At 35.4% G+C, this 21,703-nt stretch overlaps 1 protein-coding gene across 1 annotated transcript in view; it reads left to right on the forward strand.

Moving 5' to 3' along the window:
- The window catches only part of CNGB3 (cyclic nucleotide gated channel subunit beta 3), a 129,950-nt gene that overhangs the window by 65,700 nt on the left and 42,547 nt on the right, over positions 1–21,703 (forward strand). The window contains exons 8-12 of the mRNA XM_089898592.1: positions 1,462–1,548; positions 4,561–4,625; positions 5,360–5,482; positions 13,831–13,972; positions 18,440–18,599. Coding sequence (XP_089754718.1) covers positions 1,462–1,548; positions 4,561–4,625; positions 5,360–5,482; positions 13,831–13,972; positions 18,440–18,599 — 577 coding nt within the window. The remainder of the gene's footprint in view (positions 1–1,461; positions 1,549–4,560; positions 4,626–5,359; positions 5,483–13,830; positions 13,973–18,439; positions 18,600–21,703) is intronic.

The following is a 21,703-nucleotide window of genomic DNA, read 5'->3' on the forward strand; positions in this document are numbered from 1 at the left end:
GCTTGGTTATTCCACCATTAGATTGTTAACTTCTTGTGGACAGAAACAATACCTTACTGCTATTTCAACCCCAACATGCTTTGCAAAGTTCCTTGTACAGAGTACAGTGTTGATCAGTACTTAATTCAATTTTCTACAATTCATTGAGAAATAAATCATCTCTATCTATACAAATCCACATTAATGTATTAATATCAAACATGATTAATAACTCTCTGCATAGTAAAGTCAAGTGAGCATGTGAGCAATTGGATCCTGAAATAGCACTAGACAAATCAACAGTTCTGTGCTCCTGCTTCCTTATTTATAAGACATTATTTTAGTAACTGCTCTGTGTACCTCTCAACTTGTTATGAGGCTCAGTATCTGTAGGGTAAAATCAATGAGGTTTGATGATATTATGCAATTTTTAAGCCAATTATTTTAGTAAGTAATTTGTTTATAGTAGCCAATGTGTGTTCATTCAAACTGAAAGTCCCATTCCTTTTCAATAGCACTAGGCTTTGAAATTGTAGTACACAATTAATTACCTCAGCTTTCCATTTCATACGTATGGCCTTACACAAAACTCTTAACTCCTCTTAATTGTCTTAAATAAATTAAACGTTTTTTTAATGTACCCTGTTTTTCAAGATGACGTAAAAAATAATGAAAATGAATAATTGTCTTATGTAAAAGAATTTTTTATTGTTATCATTGCAATCAGGAAAGTATGCAAATGTTATGCTGTCATTTCACAATTACCAGGGTAATGGAAGGCCAGAATAATTTAAATACATCACAAATTTAAAATATATTGTCTTTAGCTATAATAGTACTTTCAATACCTTCTCCCATCAGAGCTGATAATTGTAAATGGGACTGACTTCTTTCCTCTCCTCTCTGTTAGCCTGTATAGTCTCTGATAGATATGTTCACAGCAGTTTATTGTTAGCAATATGATACAAAGTAGACAGTAGTAGAAAGAACTGAAGAGTCTGGATGAACCACCAACAATATAATTAGCCCTCAACACTGGAGAATTGCCTGAAACATAAAAATGTATCACTACAATGAATGCCCAATTGTTTCACATAAAATCAAGAATGGGCTTGAGTTTCAGTCCAAAAGCCCCAAGTTTAAAACACTATTAAAATGTATTTTAACAGTAGCAACCATGCCATCTCTTAAATATATGTGACAGCTCAACAAAATCCCAGAAAATGCAATGCTGAAGCCGAGATCAGATGAATGAAGCTGGAAATGAAATTCATTGGAAGTAGGCTATGAAGTAGTGTTCTTGTTTTCAGGGCACTAATAAACCTTTCAGTGACACCATGCATATGAAACTAAAGGCAATTTTGTATTAAGCAACAAATAAATCATGGTGACTGGTCAGCCCTTACATACATTGGTATAAATCAATTCATGTCCTAAAAAGCATGTAAACACAACATAATTGTGAATGTGTTCTTCCAACAGTTGGATGTGGCATCAATAATGCCATTTGATGTTTTCTACCTCTTCTTTGGGTTTAATCCAATATTTAGGACAAATAGGATGTTAAAGGTAAGATGACTATACTTAACTGTCTTCTTATAATAATGGAAATCTCAAAGTACTTTAAAATATCCTAAAAGTATCATATTCTTAATTTTTCGTAAACTATCCTCCATTTTTATGCCCTCATCAATGCTAAGAATTTTAAAAGCTGAATGAAGGAAAAATATCCCTATTTCTAGTAATAGAAGTTGCTTTTGGTTGTTTTGAGTCTGTATCTCATAACAGCTATTTTTATAACTTAAAATAGGAATGCTTTTATATTTTGAAATACAGCTATAATTACAAATGAATATTTTATAATTTTATTCTGTTCCACTTGTCACTATTTATTATATAGTCACTGAATGCCTGCAATACTGGCTGTAAAATGAGGGTATTAGTTTAGCTGACCTCTAAGTTATCTCACTCATCAAAAATTCTATAATTATAGAAAAATGCAAGCACAGTTTTGCATAACAAAATTATTTATATACTTAGATACAACTCAAATGTCCATCAAGAGAGAAATAGTTAAATACATTGCAGTATATCTATAGAGTACATTGTAATGCAAAAATAAAGAGGAAGTTTTCTATGAAAGATCTCCAAGACAAACTGCTCAGTTAAAAAAAAAAAAGCTAGTTACAGAACAGTTTATAGAACAATACTAACTTTTGTAACAGAAAGGGGAAAATATTCTATTTTTCTATATTACATAAACAGTGGAAGACTACCCAAAAAATCTAATAAAAATGGTTAACTGAGGTAAGGATGGGAAGCTGGAGGGGAAAGCAGGATGGGTAGGGGCAGGAATAGGAGAAAAGACTATGAAGGTATATATTTCCTATTGTTTTTGAACTATGTGAATGTATTACCTATTCAAAAAGGTTCTAAGACATAAATATTTTATAACTCATAGCTTTATCAGATACCTAAGAGGAATCTGAGGAGAGTCAGGATGTGAAATTTCATATAAATTTTTAATAATAGCAATGATAGCTTGTATTTCCAAAGACAGCCTTCTTAAAAGGAACACCAAAGATTTTATCAGTTTTAGGTGGTTATCGCTTTGACACCTTGGGAAAACAAGATGACATAATCTGGAGACTCAGGTGGATCCTAACACAGCTGCAGCTGATATCTGTTGAATACATACTTGTAGCTACATACTTTGTTAAACTTCGTATTCATTATCTCATTTATTCCTCCAAACAACCTCATTTTAGAGATGAGGGAAATGAGAATTAGCAGAGTAAAAAAATCTGTCCAGACACACTCTGGTGAGTGGCAGTATCTGGATTCTATCACATATTTTTTCTGATTCCAAATTCCTTACTATAATCAGATGGGCAAATAAACTTCAGGCTGAAGGAGCTTTCCTTCCACACCCATGATTTTTCCAAGTCAAGAGGGACCTTACTCTATATTCTTGGCCATCCAAGACAACTCTAGAGACTTCTGTTTTGACCACAGAATGTAGGTCTAGATTGAGCAGAACTTAACGTTCCCAGCAGCTTGGTGGGCTGGCCGTCCATCATCAAATTTCTAGTGTAGAATGGATGTTTCTGGAGGCCACTGCTCAGAGGCAACCAACTTTGAGAGAGACTCAGGTTCCTATGGATTTGAGTGTTTGTCTGGCATTATAATAAAAATTTATAAAATGTTAACTCTTCAAACCCCATCTCTGTGTCCCTTCAGTGTCCAAAAACCTACTCACTATATTAGGTAGTTTTTTTTATAATATAGGAGATCCTGAAAGCCAACATTAATCTTCTTTACATAACCCCACAGTCCAGTCATCTTCACATAAGTGTGTCATTTTAATGTGCCGTTCTCTAGGGAAAATATCATTTACCTATCTCCAAATTATATATGAGAAAACAAATTAAGAATATAAATTTTCTCTACAGTGAACACTTAAGCTAAATTTTAAAATGTGCCTTTGAGAAAACTTCTGTTAAGAGCACAATAAACAAGTTACCACAAATTGAAATTATCTTAATCTGAATGGTTAATGGATGTTTCCTACTCAGGAATTCTGGAAAAACAAATCATTTGTGTATATTTCTAGTTAAATAGTCATTGCTATTATAGCTGTTTTCTAATTCCAAATGTTCTATTACAGTCTTATCTACATTGGATGAAATTTTGAACTAAATAATCTTTGAACTAAATAATCTCTAATAGCCCTTCCTATCTGTAAGATCCTATGAGTCTAAGTACATTCTCTTATTGTCCCCAATTTACAGATGAGGAAACCAAAGTACAGAAATATTAAGTGGCTTTTCCAAGGTCGCACAGTTAATAAATGGCAGAGAGGAGATTGGTGTTTGGCTCTGGATTTCATGCTCTTGCTCTTGCATTTTACAGCCTATAGATTAAAGAGAGAAAGTAGGGGGTAAGAGTGCATGTAGGGAGTATCTGTTGCTATAGAACTGGGTGTAAGCAGAAGAAAACCTTGAGGCAAATAACAACTGTTTGGATTAAATGCATATAAACTCTATGTCTTTGAACAATGTCAAGAATAGATAACAAATGCTAATATTAATTGAACTTTAAATTTTGTTGAAATAAATACACATTTAATGCAACTTGCTTAAAAACAATGCTAGTGTTGAGCAACAGGCCTTAACACCTATTTATGATTTCAGTGTATTTTATTATGCTTTTACTATCTTACTTATGTTTTGGGGGGAGGTATGATTTTTAATTATTGTAAAATAAAGTTCTACCACATGCTTTAAAAAAGAAAAAAAAAGGAAAGAAATATTTTTAAGCTTGATTTTCAACAAGCATTACAAACAAAACTATAACTAGAGGGTAGAAATAAAATAAAGCAAGAAGCTCTGGAAGTTTGGCACCTTGTTAAAATGCACTACCCGGAGGAAAATACCACTGACAGACCTTAGTTTTTTTAAGACATGAATAGAATTATTTTCAGTAACAAATAAAGTCTATTTTATATTGTTTTATTTAAATATAATAGATATATTTAAGACTAATGCACTTTTGGATTTCTTTTGCTTGTTTTCTACATAGTACACTTCATTTTTTGAGTTTAATCATCACCTAGAGTCTATAATGAACAAGGCATATATCTACAGGTAAAGTATAACTCAATGTACTTCAGGGCTGGGAGAGAGAGCAATGGTGAAATATTTTAGACAGGACTTGGGAAGAATATGGCCTCCCTGCAAAAGAGAAGGGAATAATCTCAGATTTGGGGCTATGTAAAATATTGGGTTGTGTTCTAAAGTAGATTTGAACATTTTAAAGTGAGATAAAAGTATGAAAATTATATTAGATTTTAGAAGAATACAAGACTGAAAAAGAGGACGTATTACCTGCTTCAGTCAGAAAAAAGACAGAGAAACGTGCTCTTTCACAAGTTTTTACATCTCTCTCATGACAATTCATTCTAGTCTGAATTTTCATTCATTTGCTGTTCTGAACTTAACTTGCCCAGAGACCTCTAGTCAGTTAATCGTAGCATAAAATCCCATGAGCTTTTCAGAGATATCCAGTGAAGTCAGCATGGTGTATTTTATGGGACTCAAAGTGGAGAGGTGACCCTGGAGGCATATCTTTCAGGGAGTTGACTCATACCATTTGTGAAAAGAGAGGATTTTTTTTTTCTACTCTTGTCAGTCCCAGTCAAGACACTGCAGTCAGAAAACATGTGAAGGCACCATCATTTTATATTGTACTAATGAGAGTTAACAGTTCACAAATTTAAAGCAAGGAGATTCAGCAGAGACTTTAAGGAAAAGAAAATGTTAAAATAGGCTATATTCCAGAAACAACATGAGTCTTACTTTGCATTTATTCTCCTTCCCAGAGGCATTCGAACAACTGGATACTTGCTCTTTACTCTGCACATTAATGCCTGTATGTATTATTGGGCTTCAAACTATGAAGGAATTGGAACTACCAGATGGGTGTATGATGGTGAAGGAAACAAGTAAGTTTTAATTTTGAAGGAAATGTTTATTGATTATTCTTAATTTTATGTTTCAGTTTGAGCTTTCTTAAGCTAGTGTTTTTTGAAACTGTAAATCACAATCCATTAACTCTTTATTAGTAGATCAGTATGTTTTTAAGTGAAAGAGGATAGAATAGAGGAGGACAGAATAGAAAATATCCAAGTCTGTCATACCGAGTAGGGTGTGTGTGTGTGTGTGTGTGTGTCCTGGATTAACCTGTAGAATGCATTTCTTACTCAGGATTATGAACAAAAATGTTTGAAAGCCTGTGTTTAGACAGCTGAGTGGTAAGGTAACTTTTAATAACTCCTATGATGATTGCTAGTAATGAAGAATGTTAATTATTTGGAGGGCAGATGCAGTGGCTAATTAGTTTACCACTGAAGAGCTTTATGGGTTTATGAGTCAGCTATAACCACTAACTCAATTAAACACAAAGTAACAAGGATCATATACTAAACTTGGCAATTAGATATGCAAGTACCCTGAGAATAAGAGATTGTCTGAAAATTTTAGTACAGTAGAATAAGGGCTCAACAATGGCAACTGAGTTATTTAATAGTGAAATTTCCTTTTGGTAGATACAAATGCCTGGCATAAAGTAGATTCCACTAACTTTCTGCTCCAGTGAAATGACATTGAGCCTATTATAAAGCAATGTCCTTACTGGAAAATAACAGGTCCCAGCATGACTTTGAAGGGCAACTCACAGCAGCCTTGGGAAGGAAAGCAATTATAGGATAGAGCAAAAACAGTAAAGATACCTCACAAAATTACACCCTAGCTAGAGTGAGCAGGATCTGAATGAGGGATTATAACATTTTTTGAACTTTTAACCAGAACTAATTTTAAAAATTTAAAGTCAGAAGGCCCACTGATCAGGGAAATACACACACACACACACACACACACACACACACAACAAGAAGAAAGTGTATAACCAAATCTGTAAGTAATTCCCTTTAGAATGTGAATTAAGTATGTATTTAGTTTAATATAAGTAACTACAAAGAAAACTGAGTAAGATACCAACTATATTAAATATTGTCTAGTAGTATGTAATTCAACATCATTAGACCCATAAGTCTGATAAGTGTTTTTATCAAATTAGCAAAATAATATACAGTTGCCATCCAGAAAAAGTGGAGCTATTTCTCTTTTCATACCTGGATGCCTTTCTGCGGCATTTCTAGAGAATATATCTTGTTCCCAGTGCCTAGAACATTGTTAAGTATATAACATACACTCAGTATATGTTAGGTATTTAAAGAAGGCAAGAAGGAAGTTTCTTTACTCTCTCTTCCTACTTGCCTTCTTTAAATACTTAACATATAGTGAGTGTGTGAGAGAGAGTAAAGAAAAAAGGAAGGAAGGACCAAATCTGTATTATAACAAGAAGAAAGAAACCTCAGTTTCAACCCATAAGAAACTGAAGCTACATTGTTCTAATATTTTAGACGTCTAATTCCAGCTACAGTGCAGACCAGATATTCAAAGCCCTCTCACTAAAATACAAGAAGATAAACTACTTGAAATTTTTGTTGTATTAGTTATTGCAATTACTTGTTATAAGATACATTTCTACATAAATTATAATCACAACAGTTTTCAATGATTGCTAAACTCTCTAGAAAGTAAAAGGAATCTCCAAAGTCTAAAAAACAAATGTGGGTACTGAAGCTGGAGTAAAGTAGTAAGATAATCACTAAGGAACAGAAATAGAGAAGATAACTTCTGAATCAGTAGAATAAAAAAAAGATAAGATTGTAGAAACAACTTAAAATATATCAGTAAGCAGAATAATTTAATATGAATGAAATTCACCACCTAAAAGAGACTGTCAAATAATATTAGTCAAAATAGACTTTAAAACAAAAATTATTTTAGGGAAAAATAAGGTTATCATATAATGGTAAAAGTTTCAACTCACTATCAAAATTAACAGTTCTAAATGTGCATGCACCTAATGCAAAGTACTTATGATGAATCAAAGAAATTCATAAAGCAAAAATTATTAGAAGGAAGAGAAATTTACAAATACACCATCAAAGTGTGAGACATCAACACACAACTATTGACTGATCAAGCAACCACAGACAATCAGTAAAGATATAAAAGATTTGAGAACCCATTAAAAAGCTTGATTTAACAAATACAAATGGAACTTTGTACCCAAGAATTAGAAACCACTCATTAATTTTTTTTAATTTTTTTATTGCGTTATTGTTGCTGTACAATATTTTATGTTACAGCTGTACAATATAATGAGTCACAATTTTTAAAGGTTATGCTCCATTTATAGTTATTGTAAAATATTTGTTATATTCCCTGTGTTGTACAATATATCCTTGTAGCTTATTTTACACATAATAGTTTGTACCTCTCAATTCCCTATCCCTATAACACCCCTCCCTCCTCCCCTCTCCCCACTGGTAACCACTAGTTTGCTCTCTATATTTGTGAGTCTGCTTCTTTTTTGTTGTATTTACTAGTTTGTTGTATTTTTTAGATTTCACATATCATACAGTATTTGTCTTTCTCTGTCTGACTTATTTCACTTAGCATAATGCCCTCCAAGTCCATCTATGTTGTTGCAAATGGCAAGATTTCATTCTTTATAATGGCTTAGTATTCCTGTGTGTGTGTGTGTGTGTGTGTGTGTGTCACATCTTCTGTTTCCATTCATCTGTTAATGGACACTTAGGCTGCTTTCATATCTTGGCAATTGTAAACAACACTACTATGAACATTGGGGTGCAGGTATCCTTTTGAATTAGTGTTTTTGTTTTTGATATAAGCCCAAGAGTGGAACTGCTGAGTCATATTGTAGTTCTATTTTTAACTTTTTGAGAAACCTCCATACTGTTTTCCACAATGGCTATACCAATTTACTTTACCACCAACAGTGTACAAGGGTTCCCTTTTCTCCACATCCTCGCCAACATTTGTTATTTGTGCCCTTTTTGATGATAGCCATTCTGACAGGTGTGAGGTGATATCTCATTGTGGTTTTGATTTACATTTCCCTGATGATTAGCAATGTTGTGCATCTTTTCATATATCTATAGGCCATCTGCATTTCCTCCTTGGAAAAAGAAACCACTCATTCTTCTTAATTACTCATGGAAATATTACAAAAAGTGGTCATTTTCTAGGCCAAAAAGCAAGTCTCAATACATTTCACAGCACTGGTATGATACAGCCCCCATTCTCTGCTGCTTTAGACAGGAGGGTTCTCACCCAAAACCAAAGGTCCAATAATCCTGTTACCAGCTGTCAGGGACACATCCTTACAAATAAAATGTCTTTAAAAGCAGCATTTATATGTATTTTAAGATAATTTGCAAATGGCAGTTATTAACATACTTACATTTTCCCACAGTTTTTAAGCATCACCTGCCCCTTCTGTTATTCTATATTACCCTTTGACCATGTAAGCTTAAAGCATTTTTTTAGTTAACCCTCGTGATGGTTTCTGATGACCTATAAATTGAAGGTTGCTTATGAAATCACTGGACTTGTAAACTTTCTCCTAGTTAGAATTATGCAGCAACTGTGGGGCGTAAGTGGAGCATTGTGAGCATTTAAAATGAGTCATTTATTACTATTTTATTAATCCTCATCAGAATAACAATGTCTGTTCATTTCAATAGAAGACAAGAAGTCATTTTCATTTATACTAAGTAGATGGCATCCTTCATTTGACTGTGGAATTTGACAAAGTAGGAAATGGCTTACTTAGCTCAAAAGGAAAACATAAGTAGTTAAGGTTATTTGGTACCCAGAAATGTTCCCAATGTCCCTTAATCCATATGTACCCCAATTTATTTATTTTCTGACATAAATTTCCCAGCGTGCACAAACCTCTTAGCAAATACCTAGCCTCAATACCTAACACATAGACTGTCAAAAGAAAGAGTAAAAATAGCAAGCAAGTTTGTCATGGGAATCATGACTTTAGAGGGGATGGAGAAAGAGTCAGAATCTCCATATCTTAGTGTTAGGGAAATTTAGGATAACTTACTCCCTTCTTTTTACACAGGAGGAAGATGAGATCAGGGTAGATGAAGGTATTAACTCAGGGTCCCCTAGATACTTCAGTTCAGACACTGACAAAAAAAAAAAAAAAAAAGAATGGTCTTTACACTAGACACTTAGAAAAATGTAACAAAACCTCCAGAACAGAAGAATTCAGTAGACCAGAAGGGAGATGAAAGGCAGCTGGCAGCATGTATAGAAGGGGATTGCATAGATGTGCTCACAGATACAGCCTTCCTATGTTCTTAAGTCTAAGTATGCAAAACCTTTCACTTATTCTTTCAGGTCATTTAACAAATATATTACACTCCTATTGTGTAATACCTGTCTTTGAGGAGTTTATCTTCTAATGAGACCGTTCTCCTCCATATTCGGTGCCTTCAGTGATAAATTTACAGAAACCTAGAACTAAGATGGATTGGGGTAGTTTAAAAGTCCATTCATAAAGTATCAAATTGGGTACTTTTAAAAGTTGCATGTCCCACTACACATCCACCACAATGGCTAAAATTAAAACGACTGACAGTACCAAGTCTTGGGGTAAGAATATGAAGGAACTGGAACTCATACATTGTTGGAGGGATAAAATCTGACAGTTTCTTTTACAACTAAATATAACACCTACCTTAAAAACAAAAATTGCAAGCCTAAATATTTACCCAAGAGAACAGAAAATATATGTCTAAAAAAATTATATAATTATATTCATAGAATGTCTATTCACAAGAACCAAAAACTTGAAACAGCCTAGGTGTTCATCCACAGGAAGATGGATAAACATACTGTGCTATAGTCACTCAAGGGATAGTGCTTAGCAATAAAAAGGAATAAAGTACTGATACACACAAACACACAGCTAAATCTCAAAAACATTATTTTGAGTGAAAGACATCTTACACAACAGTGTATATACTGTGTAATTTCATTGTGTGAAATTCTAAAGCAGGCAAAACTCATCTGAGACAGAAAAAAATTAGAACAGTAGTTGCCTGTGCGGGCAGGAATTGACTGGGAAAAGAGAGCTTTTTGGAGTAATGGAAATGTTCTCTGTCTTGATGGGTTTCTGGGTTACACAGGTGTATGGGTTTGTCAAAATTCATCAAATAGTATCAGATAGTATACTTAAGATTTGTGTTTTCAATGTATGTTCAAAATTTTAAAATAACTCTTTACCAATACTTAACTCTAGTACATATATTTTTTTTCTGAAGTATATTCTAACATATATATATATTCTGAAGTATATTCTGAGTTTTATATATATATAAATATTCTGAAGTACTGTATTTAGGAGGAAGTGTCTACTGTCTGCAAATTACTTTGAAATGCATCCAAAAAATAAGATGGATTGATGGATGGAAAATGGAGGAATATGTGACAAAGAAGGTAGAGTAAAATGTTCATAATAGAGTCTAGGTCGTGGATATACGGTGCTCACTGTGAAATTCTTTCAGTTTTTCTGTTTGTTTGAAATATTTCAAAACAAAATGTTGGAGGAAAAGTTTAATGCTGCATTTGTTTCACAGAGGAAGAATTTCTATTTTCACACTAAATTTTTTTTATGGTTTTATGTCAAGTTCTGCCTTAGTGCTTTAACTTGGGGCTGTATATATAGAGCCTGTAAGACAGCTCATGTATTAAATCAGCCAGATAGAATCTCCTTGAAAAGATCTATCTGCCCAGGATGTAAATATTAGAGGTGGATACACTTGACTAATTAAGCTAATCCTAGAAAATCAATAAGATGCCATCTAATTAAATTACAAATCTTACCTTTGGTTGTGCATGTCTGGCTGTAAGACATGACTGAGAAAAGAATCCCAAAATAAACCTCAAAGCATCCGGGCAGAAAACTTCCAATTAACATAGCAGACTGTTTCAGTATGAAAAAATAGTTTGAGGCTAACCCTTCAGATTTGGAAAATCAATGCCTAAGTTTTACATTTAATTGCTATTTTCTAACATCCATAAATAAGAAAATGAGAGAAAGTAATTCATGTGTTTGTTCCTCTTAACACTGGAGGGACTTTGTAGGGGATAGTAATCTCAATACTTGAAATGGAATTGCCATGTAGGAGAGAATCTGGTCCCTGTCTCACTCTTGGGCTGTATTGGGGTCAATAAATTTCCTTAATTCAAAGAGACCCACAGGTCCAGGACCTCTGATAACACTAAATCAGGTAACAGGAAATTATAAATTGGAATTGAAAAGTTAAAATGCAATCCATAAAATTCATTCCATACTTCTTCAAGGTGGTTCTCTTTGACATCAAGTTCACTATAATATTTGTAAGTCTAAGGAAGCCTGCTAGAAAAACTATTGCAGAGTAGTAATATTTTTATTCTCTTGGCACAGAGGTTTCAAACCTTACCAAAGAGTTAATTCTTTGTCTGTTCCTATATCTACCAGGTAAAACAAACAGACAAACAAAAACTCAGGTCCTTCAAAAGGTATTGAATATCAAAACAAGTGATTTCTTTCTAGATCTGTTTTTATTTGAATACTGACTTTAACTGCAGTTTGATTCTTTCTTTGTAAACCTCAACTTCTTAGTATTTGAAGATCTGAAAATTGTAATCTATTTTCACAAGAAAAAGACCATCCTTGTTCAAAGACAAATGTACCATTACTTAAATTGCAAATGTTTATGTCACACACCCAGACAAGAAATAAAAGCCTGACTAGGGCAGGATTCTGTAAAAAGTGCTGCTTTTCTGTGTTTATTCTGGAAACTAGAATAGCTAGCTGGAACCCACTAAATCCAAATGCCTCTCTGTAACAACATCTGAAGATGGTCTCTATATATGGGACATTTTTCTTCAAGGATTCAGTGGAAATGTCTGATCCAGACCATGTTAACAGAGCTGTATGGAATATACCCAGTAGTATACCTAATTGTGTACCAAAATTACAATATATATATATACAATGGGGTTGTAATACTAACTTCTATTCCCACCTCACTCTGGATACATGAAACCCTTGATCAAATATAGCTAAGTGAATCTTATATGTTCTGTCCTAATCTTTATCATATTCTTTTCTGTTGCCCTGGTTCATGATGTTCTTCCCATCTGGGCTATTATGATCTGTCTCTCCATTTGCAACTGCACGAGTTAGGTACAGAATCTTTACCAAGTATATTTCTGAGCATAATTGGTTTTCTTCAATACTAAATTTCTAGATAAATTACCTATTACACCCAAGAGTAATTCCCCTTTTAAGATATAACTCAGTTTTCCTCTGTCTCTGCCACCGTTTATATATTCAATAACATAATAAGATATGAGTAGAAAATAGAGAAGTATATACCTACTTGCTCTACTTCCCATCAGTAAAAAATAACTGGTTCTAAACTGTAAAGGGCTCTCCCATCTCCATAAACACATTTGATGTCTACGATATTCCTCACTAATCACTAGTGGGGTAGTTTAAAGGTAGCCTCACATCCTTTACGGCTCCTCTTATTGAGAGGTATATTCAAATATCCCTTCCCTTGAATCTGGGCTGGTCTTAGGGACTTGCTTGGCAAATATACATGGCAAGAAATTAAGATATTGCAGGGCTTCTGAGTTATAAGAAGCCTTATAGCTACTGCCTGGGCTGCTATCACTCTGGGGGAAACCAGCCACCAGACAAAAAGTCCATCTACCCTAAGACTTCCATGCTGTAAGGAAGCCCAAGCTAGTCATAAGGAGAGACCGAATGAAAATACCCAGCCAGCCCCAGCTGTTCCAACCATTCCAGCCCAGGCTCAGACTGTGAGAGAAGATACCCTGGGCATTCCAAACAGATATAACATGGAGAACAGAGGAACCCCGTCAACAGTTAGAACCAAGGCCTCAGAACTTTGGCCTCAATCAAGTCCTCCCAGTTTTCTCTAACTATTCAAGTCACCTGAGGGTCCACTCATCATAGAGCATGGATGAGCCATCTCTGGGGGGCCTTTTACAAAATACCTGACCCACAATATGATAAGCCTAGTAAAATAGTTGTTGTTTTATACCACTAAACTTTAGGGTGATTTGCTTTGCAGCGAGAAATAAGTGGAACAGCTAGTAAATACCATCCTTGTGTTTATTTAGTCATTTCACAATGTTTATCAAGAAGTTTACATTAAAAAAGAAGTTTACATTAGTATACATGGTATTTGCTAATGCAGCCTACAGAAAGAAAATCTCGATTAGCAGGAAATGTGTTAAAATCTAGTAGTAATCTATATTCCCAAGCATAGTGGCATTTTACTGTTATAGTAAAGAGCAAAATGTATATCTTCTCTTTTCACAGGTATCTGAGATGTTATTATTGGGCAGTTCGAACTTTAATTACCATTGGGGGCCTTCCAGAACCACAAACTTCATTTGAAATTGTTTTTCAACTGTTGAATTTTTTTTCTGGAGTTTTTGTGTTCTCCAGCTTAATTGGTCAGGTAAACTGAGACGTGAATCCCTGGATATGCAATGCTGTCATTTTTGAAAGTCTAACAAGTCTTTATAAACTTTACAGAGAAAAAATCAAAATCTATCTGGTGGGTTTTTTTTTTTACTAATTTCCATCTATTTTGATGAATTGAATGGGGATGTAAATAGATCAACATTGCCTTTCAATTTTTAAACCATCAAATTTTTCAGAAGACTTGTACACAATGAGTGTTGCGTTAGACTCTCAGAGAGTCACGTTTCTAAGTTAACTTCTTATTTGGTGTTTCCTGAAAACTTTAGAAGCTCTCTTTTTTTACTTAAACTTCAAATATTGTCATAAAATCCCTGGCTTAAAATCAACTTCAAAAGTCATTTAAACCAGAGGCTACCAAATGCTGTCTAAATTAATTTAATTAAAAAATCATTGGTTCATAAACGTTTATTATGGTATCTCCTTGCCTTATTCTCAAGGAATCACAGTCTAGTAAGAAAGTAAAACAAATACCCAAACACCTCTATTGCAAGGTAGATGCCATTTGCAAGGGATAGAGCCCAACACCTTTGTAAATTCCAGATTCACAAGAAATAAAAAGCTCGCAGCATAGCATCTTTAGACGTTATACTTCCTTGTAAGGTACATTACATATTATATGTCTGAGAGCAAAAGCCATGTTGAGATTTGTGTATGGGGTAAATAGTTAGACAAAATCACAAAATGATTATTACCACTAGATAAATTATTGGTTCCCACTCACCACACTGACAGTGGTAAGAATAAAACTCATGCTTTAACAAAATTTAGCAATGAAAACTATTCATTATAATATTTGAAGCTGATAACAAATATAACTCAAATCCTACATCCATGAATGTCAAGGGGCTGCTATCCTTGGTAAGTTCCAGAGGAGAGTTTGAAAGCTCTGTATTAGGTCAGAAAAGGGAAGCTCCCCAGGAGGTTTCATAGAGGAGAATGTATTTAAAAAACCAGACAGGATTCAGTAGTTATAGACAGATAGTTCAATCAATCAGAAACAGTGTGTGAAAGATAATGATAAAGCACAAGATATGTTTGAGAAAATAGAAGAAGTACCAGAACAATGGGAGTGAAGGACACCTACAAATAAGGTTAGAGATGTATGTAAGGACAAGATATTTTAAGGGCTCTGAATGTTAAATTAAAGATGTTGAACTTTATCCTAAGGGCAATGGGAAATCAGCCAGGGAAGGATTTTTAACAAATAAGAGATTTAAGGAAGATTAATCAAATATAATATAAATTGGAAGGGTCATACAGTTTTAAAATGTAGGTTTTATTATCATTTATGGATGGTGAGGCCAACAGATCAGGAGACCATTTACATTGAAAAGACAGTCTGTTTTACAAACAGATCCAAGAAGAGGGGGTCACACCTTGCCAATAGGGCTACATAGGGAGGCACAAGGAAAGAAACTGATCAAGCAGGGTAAGGGGGTTTAAGATTGGTGAGTTCGGATAATTTCAGCAGGCTCTGGGGTATAGGGACTGTCTCTAGTTGTCTGGTACCTGGCCCTGGAGTAATTGGGGCAGGTGGATAGTAGCCTAGAATATGAGAGCCCAATAAAGAAGGCTGTTGGGAGTATGGGCTCAGGGTTGGCTATTTTGCATATGAAAGGCACACTCCCAGTAGTTTGCTATCTTTAGGAATCAGCTAACTCTGGGAGAGATAGTCCCAGAAATAAAAGAATCAAAATACAGAAAATAAAAAAACATGGTGCTCAGGGATATGGCAACTTCAGCCTGAACATGGTAATCGAATAGAGAGAGAGACTGTAAAGGAAACTCTATTTAGAAAATGTTTAGGTTTGGAAAATGAACACCAAGCAGTTAAAAACTATAAGCACAAATTATAATCTTAATGCCTGGGGAGATTACATTAACAGTGATTGAAAATAGGAAGCTTGTGGGGACTCCCCTGGTGGTGCAGTGGATAAGACTCCATGCTCCCAGTGCAGGGGGCCTGGGTTTGATTCCCCCCACATGCATGCCACAACTAAGGAGCCTGCCTGCCTGCCTGCCTGCCACAACTAAGACCCGGTGCAACCAAATGAATAAATAAATAAATAAATATTAAAAAGAAAATAGGAAGCTTGTTTATAGAGAAATGCAATTAATTTGAATATAAGTGGCAAAAATCATATTATTTAATAAATTTTTATAAAATATATGTGAGGTAACCAGACCACCTTCAATGTTTTCTCAGTTTTGCAGTTGAGCCAACCCCAGTTTAAAGAGATTAAGAGGCAACCCTAATTCATACATGTAATTCATAGTCATATGATAAGGCCATATCATATTGATAAAAATAGTAAAATATAACATGTATTTAGCACTTACTATGTCCAAGGAAATTTTTACAAGATTAAAAACTATGTCCAGCTCCAGTTAAAACTCCGCTCAAAGTGGTCTTTGGACTAAAAGTAGAAGCATCACCTGGGAAATTCAAAATTCAGGCCTCACCCCTTACCTACTGAGTCAGAATTTGCATTTTAATAGGATCTTCAGGTGATTCATATGCACATGAAACTTTGAAAGGGCTGCTTTATACCTCACACTGCACGTGCCTTTACAGTGACTTTTTGTTTGTTTGTTTTTTGTTTTGTTTGTTTTTTTTGTGGTACGTGGGTCTCTCACTGTTGTGGCCTCTCCCGTTGCGGAGCACAGGCTCCAGACACGCAGGCTCAGCGGCCATGGCTCACAGGCGCAGCCGCTCCGCGGCATGTGGGATCTTCCCGGACCGGGGCACGAACCCATGTCCCCTGCATCGGCAGGCGGACTCTCAACCACTGCGCCACCAGGGAAGCCCTACAGTGACTTTGAGGACCCAAGGAACAAGAAGAACTATCAAGCCGCTAAACATGTAGGACTAGAGCCAAAAAGAAAGATTGAGGCAGGAGATAGAGATTTGTGCCTTAACTCTCACAGTGAATTAAATAAAGGTGCTGAGAAGGAGAACAGTTAGAAATGAAAGTAAGAAAGCCCTGGACAAAACCCCCACTTGTTCAAAATTCCCGTATACAACCACGCCAAGAACTACACCCTGGATGTGATCATCTCATTTTAACTGCAATATTCTATTCTCACATACAACTCAGAGAGAGTGACCTTTTCTTCCTCTAATCTGGAGCACACATCATAGAATATATGTCTTCTTCATCTGCACCATCAAAATTCAGCATTGCACATAAAACATTCAGATTACTGTCACTACAAATTCTCCGCCCCCAACACTGATCAATAATGCTTATAATTGTCCTTGGATCCCAATTTAAAACTCTATTAACTTTCCCAACCCAATCTCTGATCTCCTAGTTCTCAAGGCCTTAGGTGACTGGGTAATGTTCATCATCTGTCAGAAATGGCTTGGGAAAAGGAGATCCAGGAACTGAGGTGGTTGAAGAACAGCCCTCGAGGAGTAGGTTAGAAACTGAAAAAGTATCCAGTTTGACTCTCTGCATAGCTACCCGGCAGACACTTTTGACAAGCAGAAGAACCCATTAACTCTGAAATGGAAACCGAGGAAGGCATCACAATAAAAGAGCCATTTGATCTAGATCTCAAAAAATGAGTAGTTTTTCCATAAGCAGAAAAGGCTCAGCTACTAGAATGAATGAGCGAAAGTGACGCCCAGGTTTTCCTCTGCATTATAAACCCATAGTCAAAGCAAATTTACAACCACTTGCTTCCCTCTGTGTGAGACGAAGAGTCAAGCTATATATCTTTTCTGTGCTGAGACCTTAAAGATCAGCTTTTAACCTAGAGTGGGTTTTCATGGCTGAGTTATAAACATCCGAGAACTAAAACCTGACAGTTCCTTAAGTATTGTCACAGCAGTAGATGATGCTTCAGTAATTTCAGCACATTTCAACTTCTGCTGAATACTATGCCTTAAGCATAATGAGATTTGATTCTATCTGTCTAAGCAACACAAAGGGAAGTATAGAGGTTGCACTTTCGTGATGAATTGAGTCTATATAGCCAGCCACACTGCAAAATCTATGAAGGATGCTTTCTAAGCGAGACTCACCAAAATGGACTAGCCGTTCTGCCAGGTAATTGCTCAACTTTCTTTGCACATTTCTTGCATAAGCACAGCTATATAATTTTTAAAATATCAACTAACATCTTTGCAGTAATATACAAGTTTGCAAAGGAGATTGTGTGCAGTCACATGCATTATGTGACTGAATCCTCACAGAAACTTCACATGGTAGGTAAAACAGGTTCTATTGTCCTTACTGGGTCAGAAAGAGGATATGATTTGCCCAGTATTTTATAAGTAAATGGCTGAAAAGTAGGACCCAATATCAGTGTGTTAAAAATCAAGTAGTCAGGGATTAGAACAGAATGTATCGTGAGAACTCTTAATTCAACTGGGCTTATAGTAACTCTGCCACTTCCTCTGCTGGGTGTGGAGTGACCATGTTTGTGGTTTTAGATGCAAGATGTAATTGGGGCAGCTACAGCCAATCAGAACAACTTCCGCACCTGCATGGATCATACCATTGCCTACATGAACACTTATTCCATTCCTAAGATCGTGCAGAATCGGGTCAGGACTTGGTATAAATATACATGGGACTCTCAAAGAATGCTAGGTAAGCACAGCAAATTACTGACTAAAACCCTGTAAAATGTGTCCTATAATGAAAATCCTATAAGGCAGCAATGGCAACTAACTGGGTTTGAAAAAGATTGGGAAACAACCAAATAATCTTTAAAGCATTAATTTAATACCATGGGCTTTTTTTCCTTAAATATTCAGACATAACTTACGGGTTATGCAAATCCTTCAAGAGCAAAGGCTAAATTTTATTCAGTGCCCACCAGAAGCTACATATTACACACATTAGCTCATATAATCGTCATCAAAAAAAAAAGGGGGGAAATTTGGTGTCATCAACCCCCTCTTAGGAGACAAGGAAATGGAAGCTCCTAACTGAAAAACTTGGCCAAGGACACAGAGGCCTTAGGCAAATGGCCTAAATGGAACTGAGACATACACCTGTTCTCCTCCAAACCCTTGCTCTCTCTGTGATATCATCCTCTTCCCAGAGCACAGTGAGTACTCAGAACAGCAATCTTTCAAGCCATTTTCAACCTGCTACAGGTCTCCTCTAATAGTCCCTTAATCATTCTTGGTGTCTACTATTAGGACTATAACACTGGAGTTAAAAATAATGTTTACTAAAGATGTAAAGTAAGTTAATGTGCTAGTTGACAATAATCAGATTCAACTTTTAGTTTGCTCCTCACCATATAAAAATAGGAATTAATGCTACTGAGAAGCTAATAAAGCTACTGCCCTCAGAATGCAAATTACAATGCGATTCCCAAATTGGAAGAATCAATATTGTGAAAATGACTATACTATCCAAAGCAATCTACAGATTCAATGCAATCCCTATCAAATTATCAATGGCATTTTTTACAGAACTAGAACAAAAAATTTCACAATTTGTATGGAAACACAAAAGACCCCAAATGCCAAAGAAATTTTGAGAAAGAAAAAGTGAGCTGGAGGAATCAGACTCCCTGACTTCAGACTATACTACAAAGCTACAGTAATCAAGACAATACGGTACTGACACAAAAACAGAAATATAGATCAATGGAACAGGATAGAAAGCCCAGAGATAAACCCACACACATATGGTCAATTAATCTATGACAAAGGAAGCAAGGATATATGATGGAGAAAAGACAGTCTCTTCAATAAGTGGTGCTGGGAAAACTGGACAGCTACATGTAAACGAATGAAATTAGAACACTCCCTAACGCCATACACAAAAAAAAACTCAAAATGGATTAGAGACCTAAATGTAAGACTGGACACTATAAAACTCTTAGAGGAAAACATAGGAAGAACACTTTTTGACATAAATCACAGCAAGATCTTTTTTGATCCACCTCCTAGCGTAATGGAAATAAAAACAAAAATAAACAAAAAGGACCTAATGAAACTTAAAAGCTTTTGCACAGCAAAGGAAACTACAAACAAGACAAAAAGACAACCCTCCAAATGGGAGAAAATATTTGCAAACGAATCAACAGACAAAGGATTAATCTCCAGAATATATAAACAGCTCATGCAGCTCAATATCAAAAAAACAACAACCCAATCAAAAAATGGGCAGAAGACCTAAATAGACATTTCTCCAAAGAAGACATACAGATGGCCAAGAAGCACATGAAAAGCTGCTCAACATCACTAATTATTAGAGAAATGCAAATCAAAACTACAGTGAGGTATCACCTCACATCAGTTAGAATGGGTATCATCAGAAAATCTACAAACAGCAAATGCTGGAGAAGGTGTGGAGAAAAGGGAACCCTCTTGCACTGTTAGTGGGAATGTAAATTGATACAGCCACTATGGAGAACAGTATGGAGTTTCCTTAAAAAACTAAAAATAGAACTACCATACGACCCAGCAATCCCACTACTGGGCATACACCCAGAGAAAACCATAATTCAAAAAGACACATGCACCCCAATGTTCATTGCAGCACTATTTACAATAGCCAGGACATGGAAGCAATCTAAATGCCCACAAACAGATGAATGGATAAAGAAGATGTGGCACATATATACAATGGAATATTACTCAGCCATAAAAAGGAATGAAATTGAGTCATTTGTAGAGACATGGATGGATATAGAGACTGTCATACAGAATGAAATAAGTCAGAAAGAGAAAAATAAATATCATATATTAATGCATATATGTGGAACCTAGAAAAATGGTACAGATGAACCAGTTTGCACGGCAGAAATTGAGACACAGACATAGAGAACAAACGTGTGGACACCAAGGGGGGAAAGTAGCAGGGCGCTGGTGGTGGTGGTGTGATGAATTGGGAGATTGGGATTGACATATATACACTAATATGTATAAAATGGATAACTAATAAGAACCTGCTGTATAAAAAACTAAGTAAAATAAAATTCAAAAAACAAAAACAAAACAAAACAAAGTTTCTTAGAAGCAGATAAGAATCACTGGTTGTTGACGGTAGGACCTTATCTTCTCCTCTCTGCCAGTCTTAAGAGGTTCCAACCACAGGTTCAGAACCTCTTCCTGAATCTAAATGACAAAAACAACAAACTGTTTTCTTAAACATACACAGCTATTCCTGCGGGCCTCTCAAGCAGGGAGGAAGAGGGGCAGTTACAGGCTCCTTCCCTCTCTCCCTGTGGACACTGCTCCAACTCCTTCATTTAGGAAGGAACTAGAGAAAAAAAGCCCTTGGAAACAAGGAGATGTGTTTTTATAGAAAAGATTTTCATATTTAGAACCAATGTTGGAATCAAAATAAGAATATAGTATAGATTTTTTTTTCTTTTCTAAATGGATGCAAAAAAACATCAAAAGTAATCAGCTCTCAGAAACCCATAATATACTGTAGACTAAAAATGGGCAGTTTTATTCATGAACCATTTTATCAGCCTGAAGGCCCATCACTTAATTCACACGTAGAAAAATCTTTAATGTATTCACATGCTTCATTGAGTTAATAAGCAAGTAAATAACAATAATTTGAATTTACTCACTTAACAGATTTCTTCTTTAGATTCCACTCCCAGCTCAGCCACCCACCACTTATGCACAGATGAGTAAATCACTTACACCCTCTCTGAGTTTCAGTTCCCCTTTTGTTTCTTCTTTCCAGAAAGTAAGAGTAAGAATACTTACCCTTAG

Source organism: Delphinapterus leucas, chromosome 17, assembly GCF_059928025.1.
Source record: "Delphinapterus leucas isolate spDelLeu-1000000601 "Yukka" chromosome 17, BTC_Dleu_Yukka2, whole genome shotgun sequence".
Classification (NCBI taxonomy): Eukaryota; Metazoa; Chordata; class Mammalia; order Artiodactyla; family Monodontidae; genus Delphinapterus; species Delphinapterus leucas.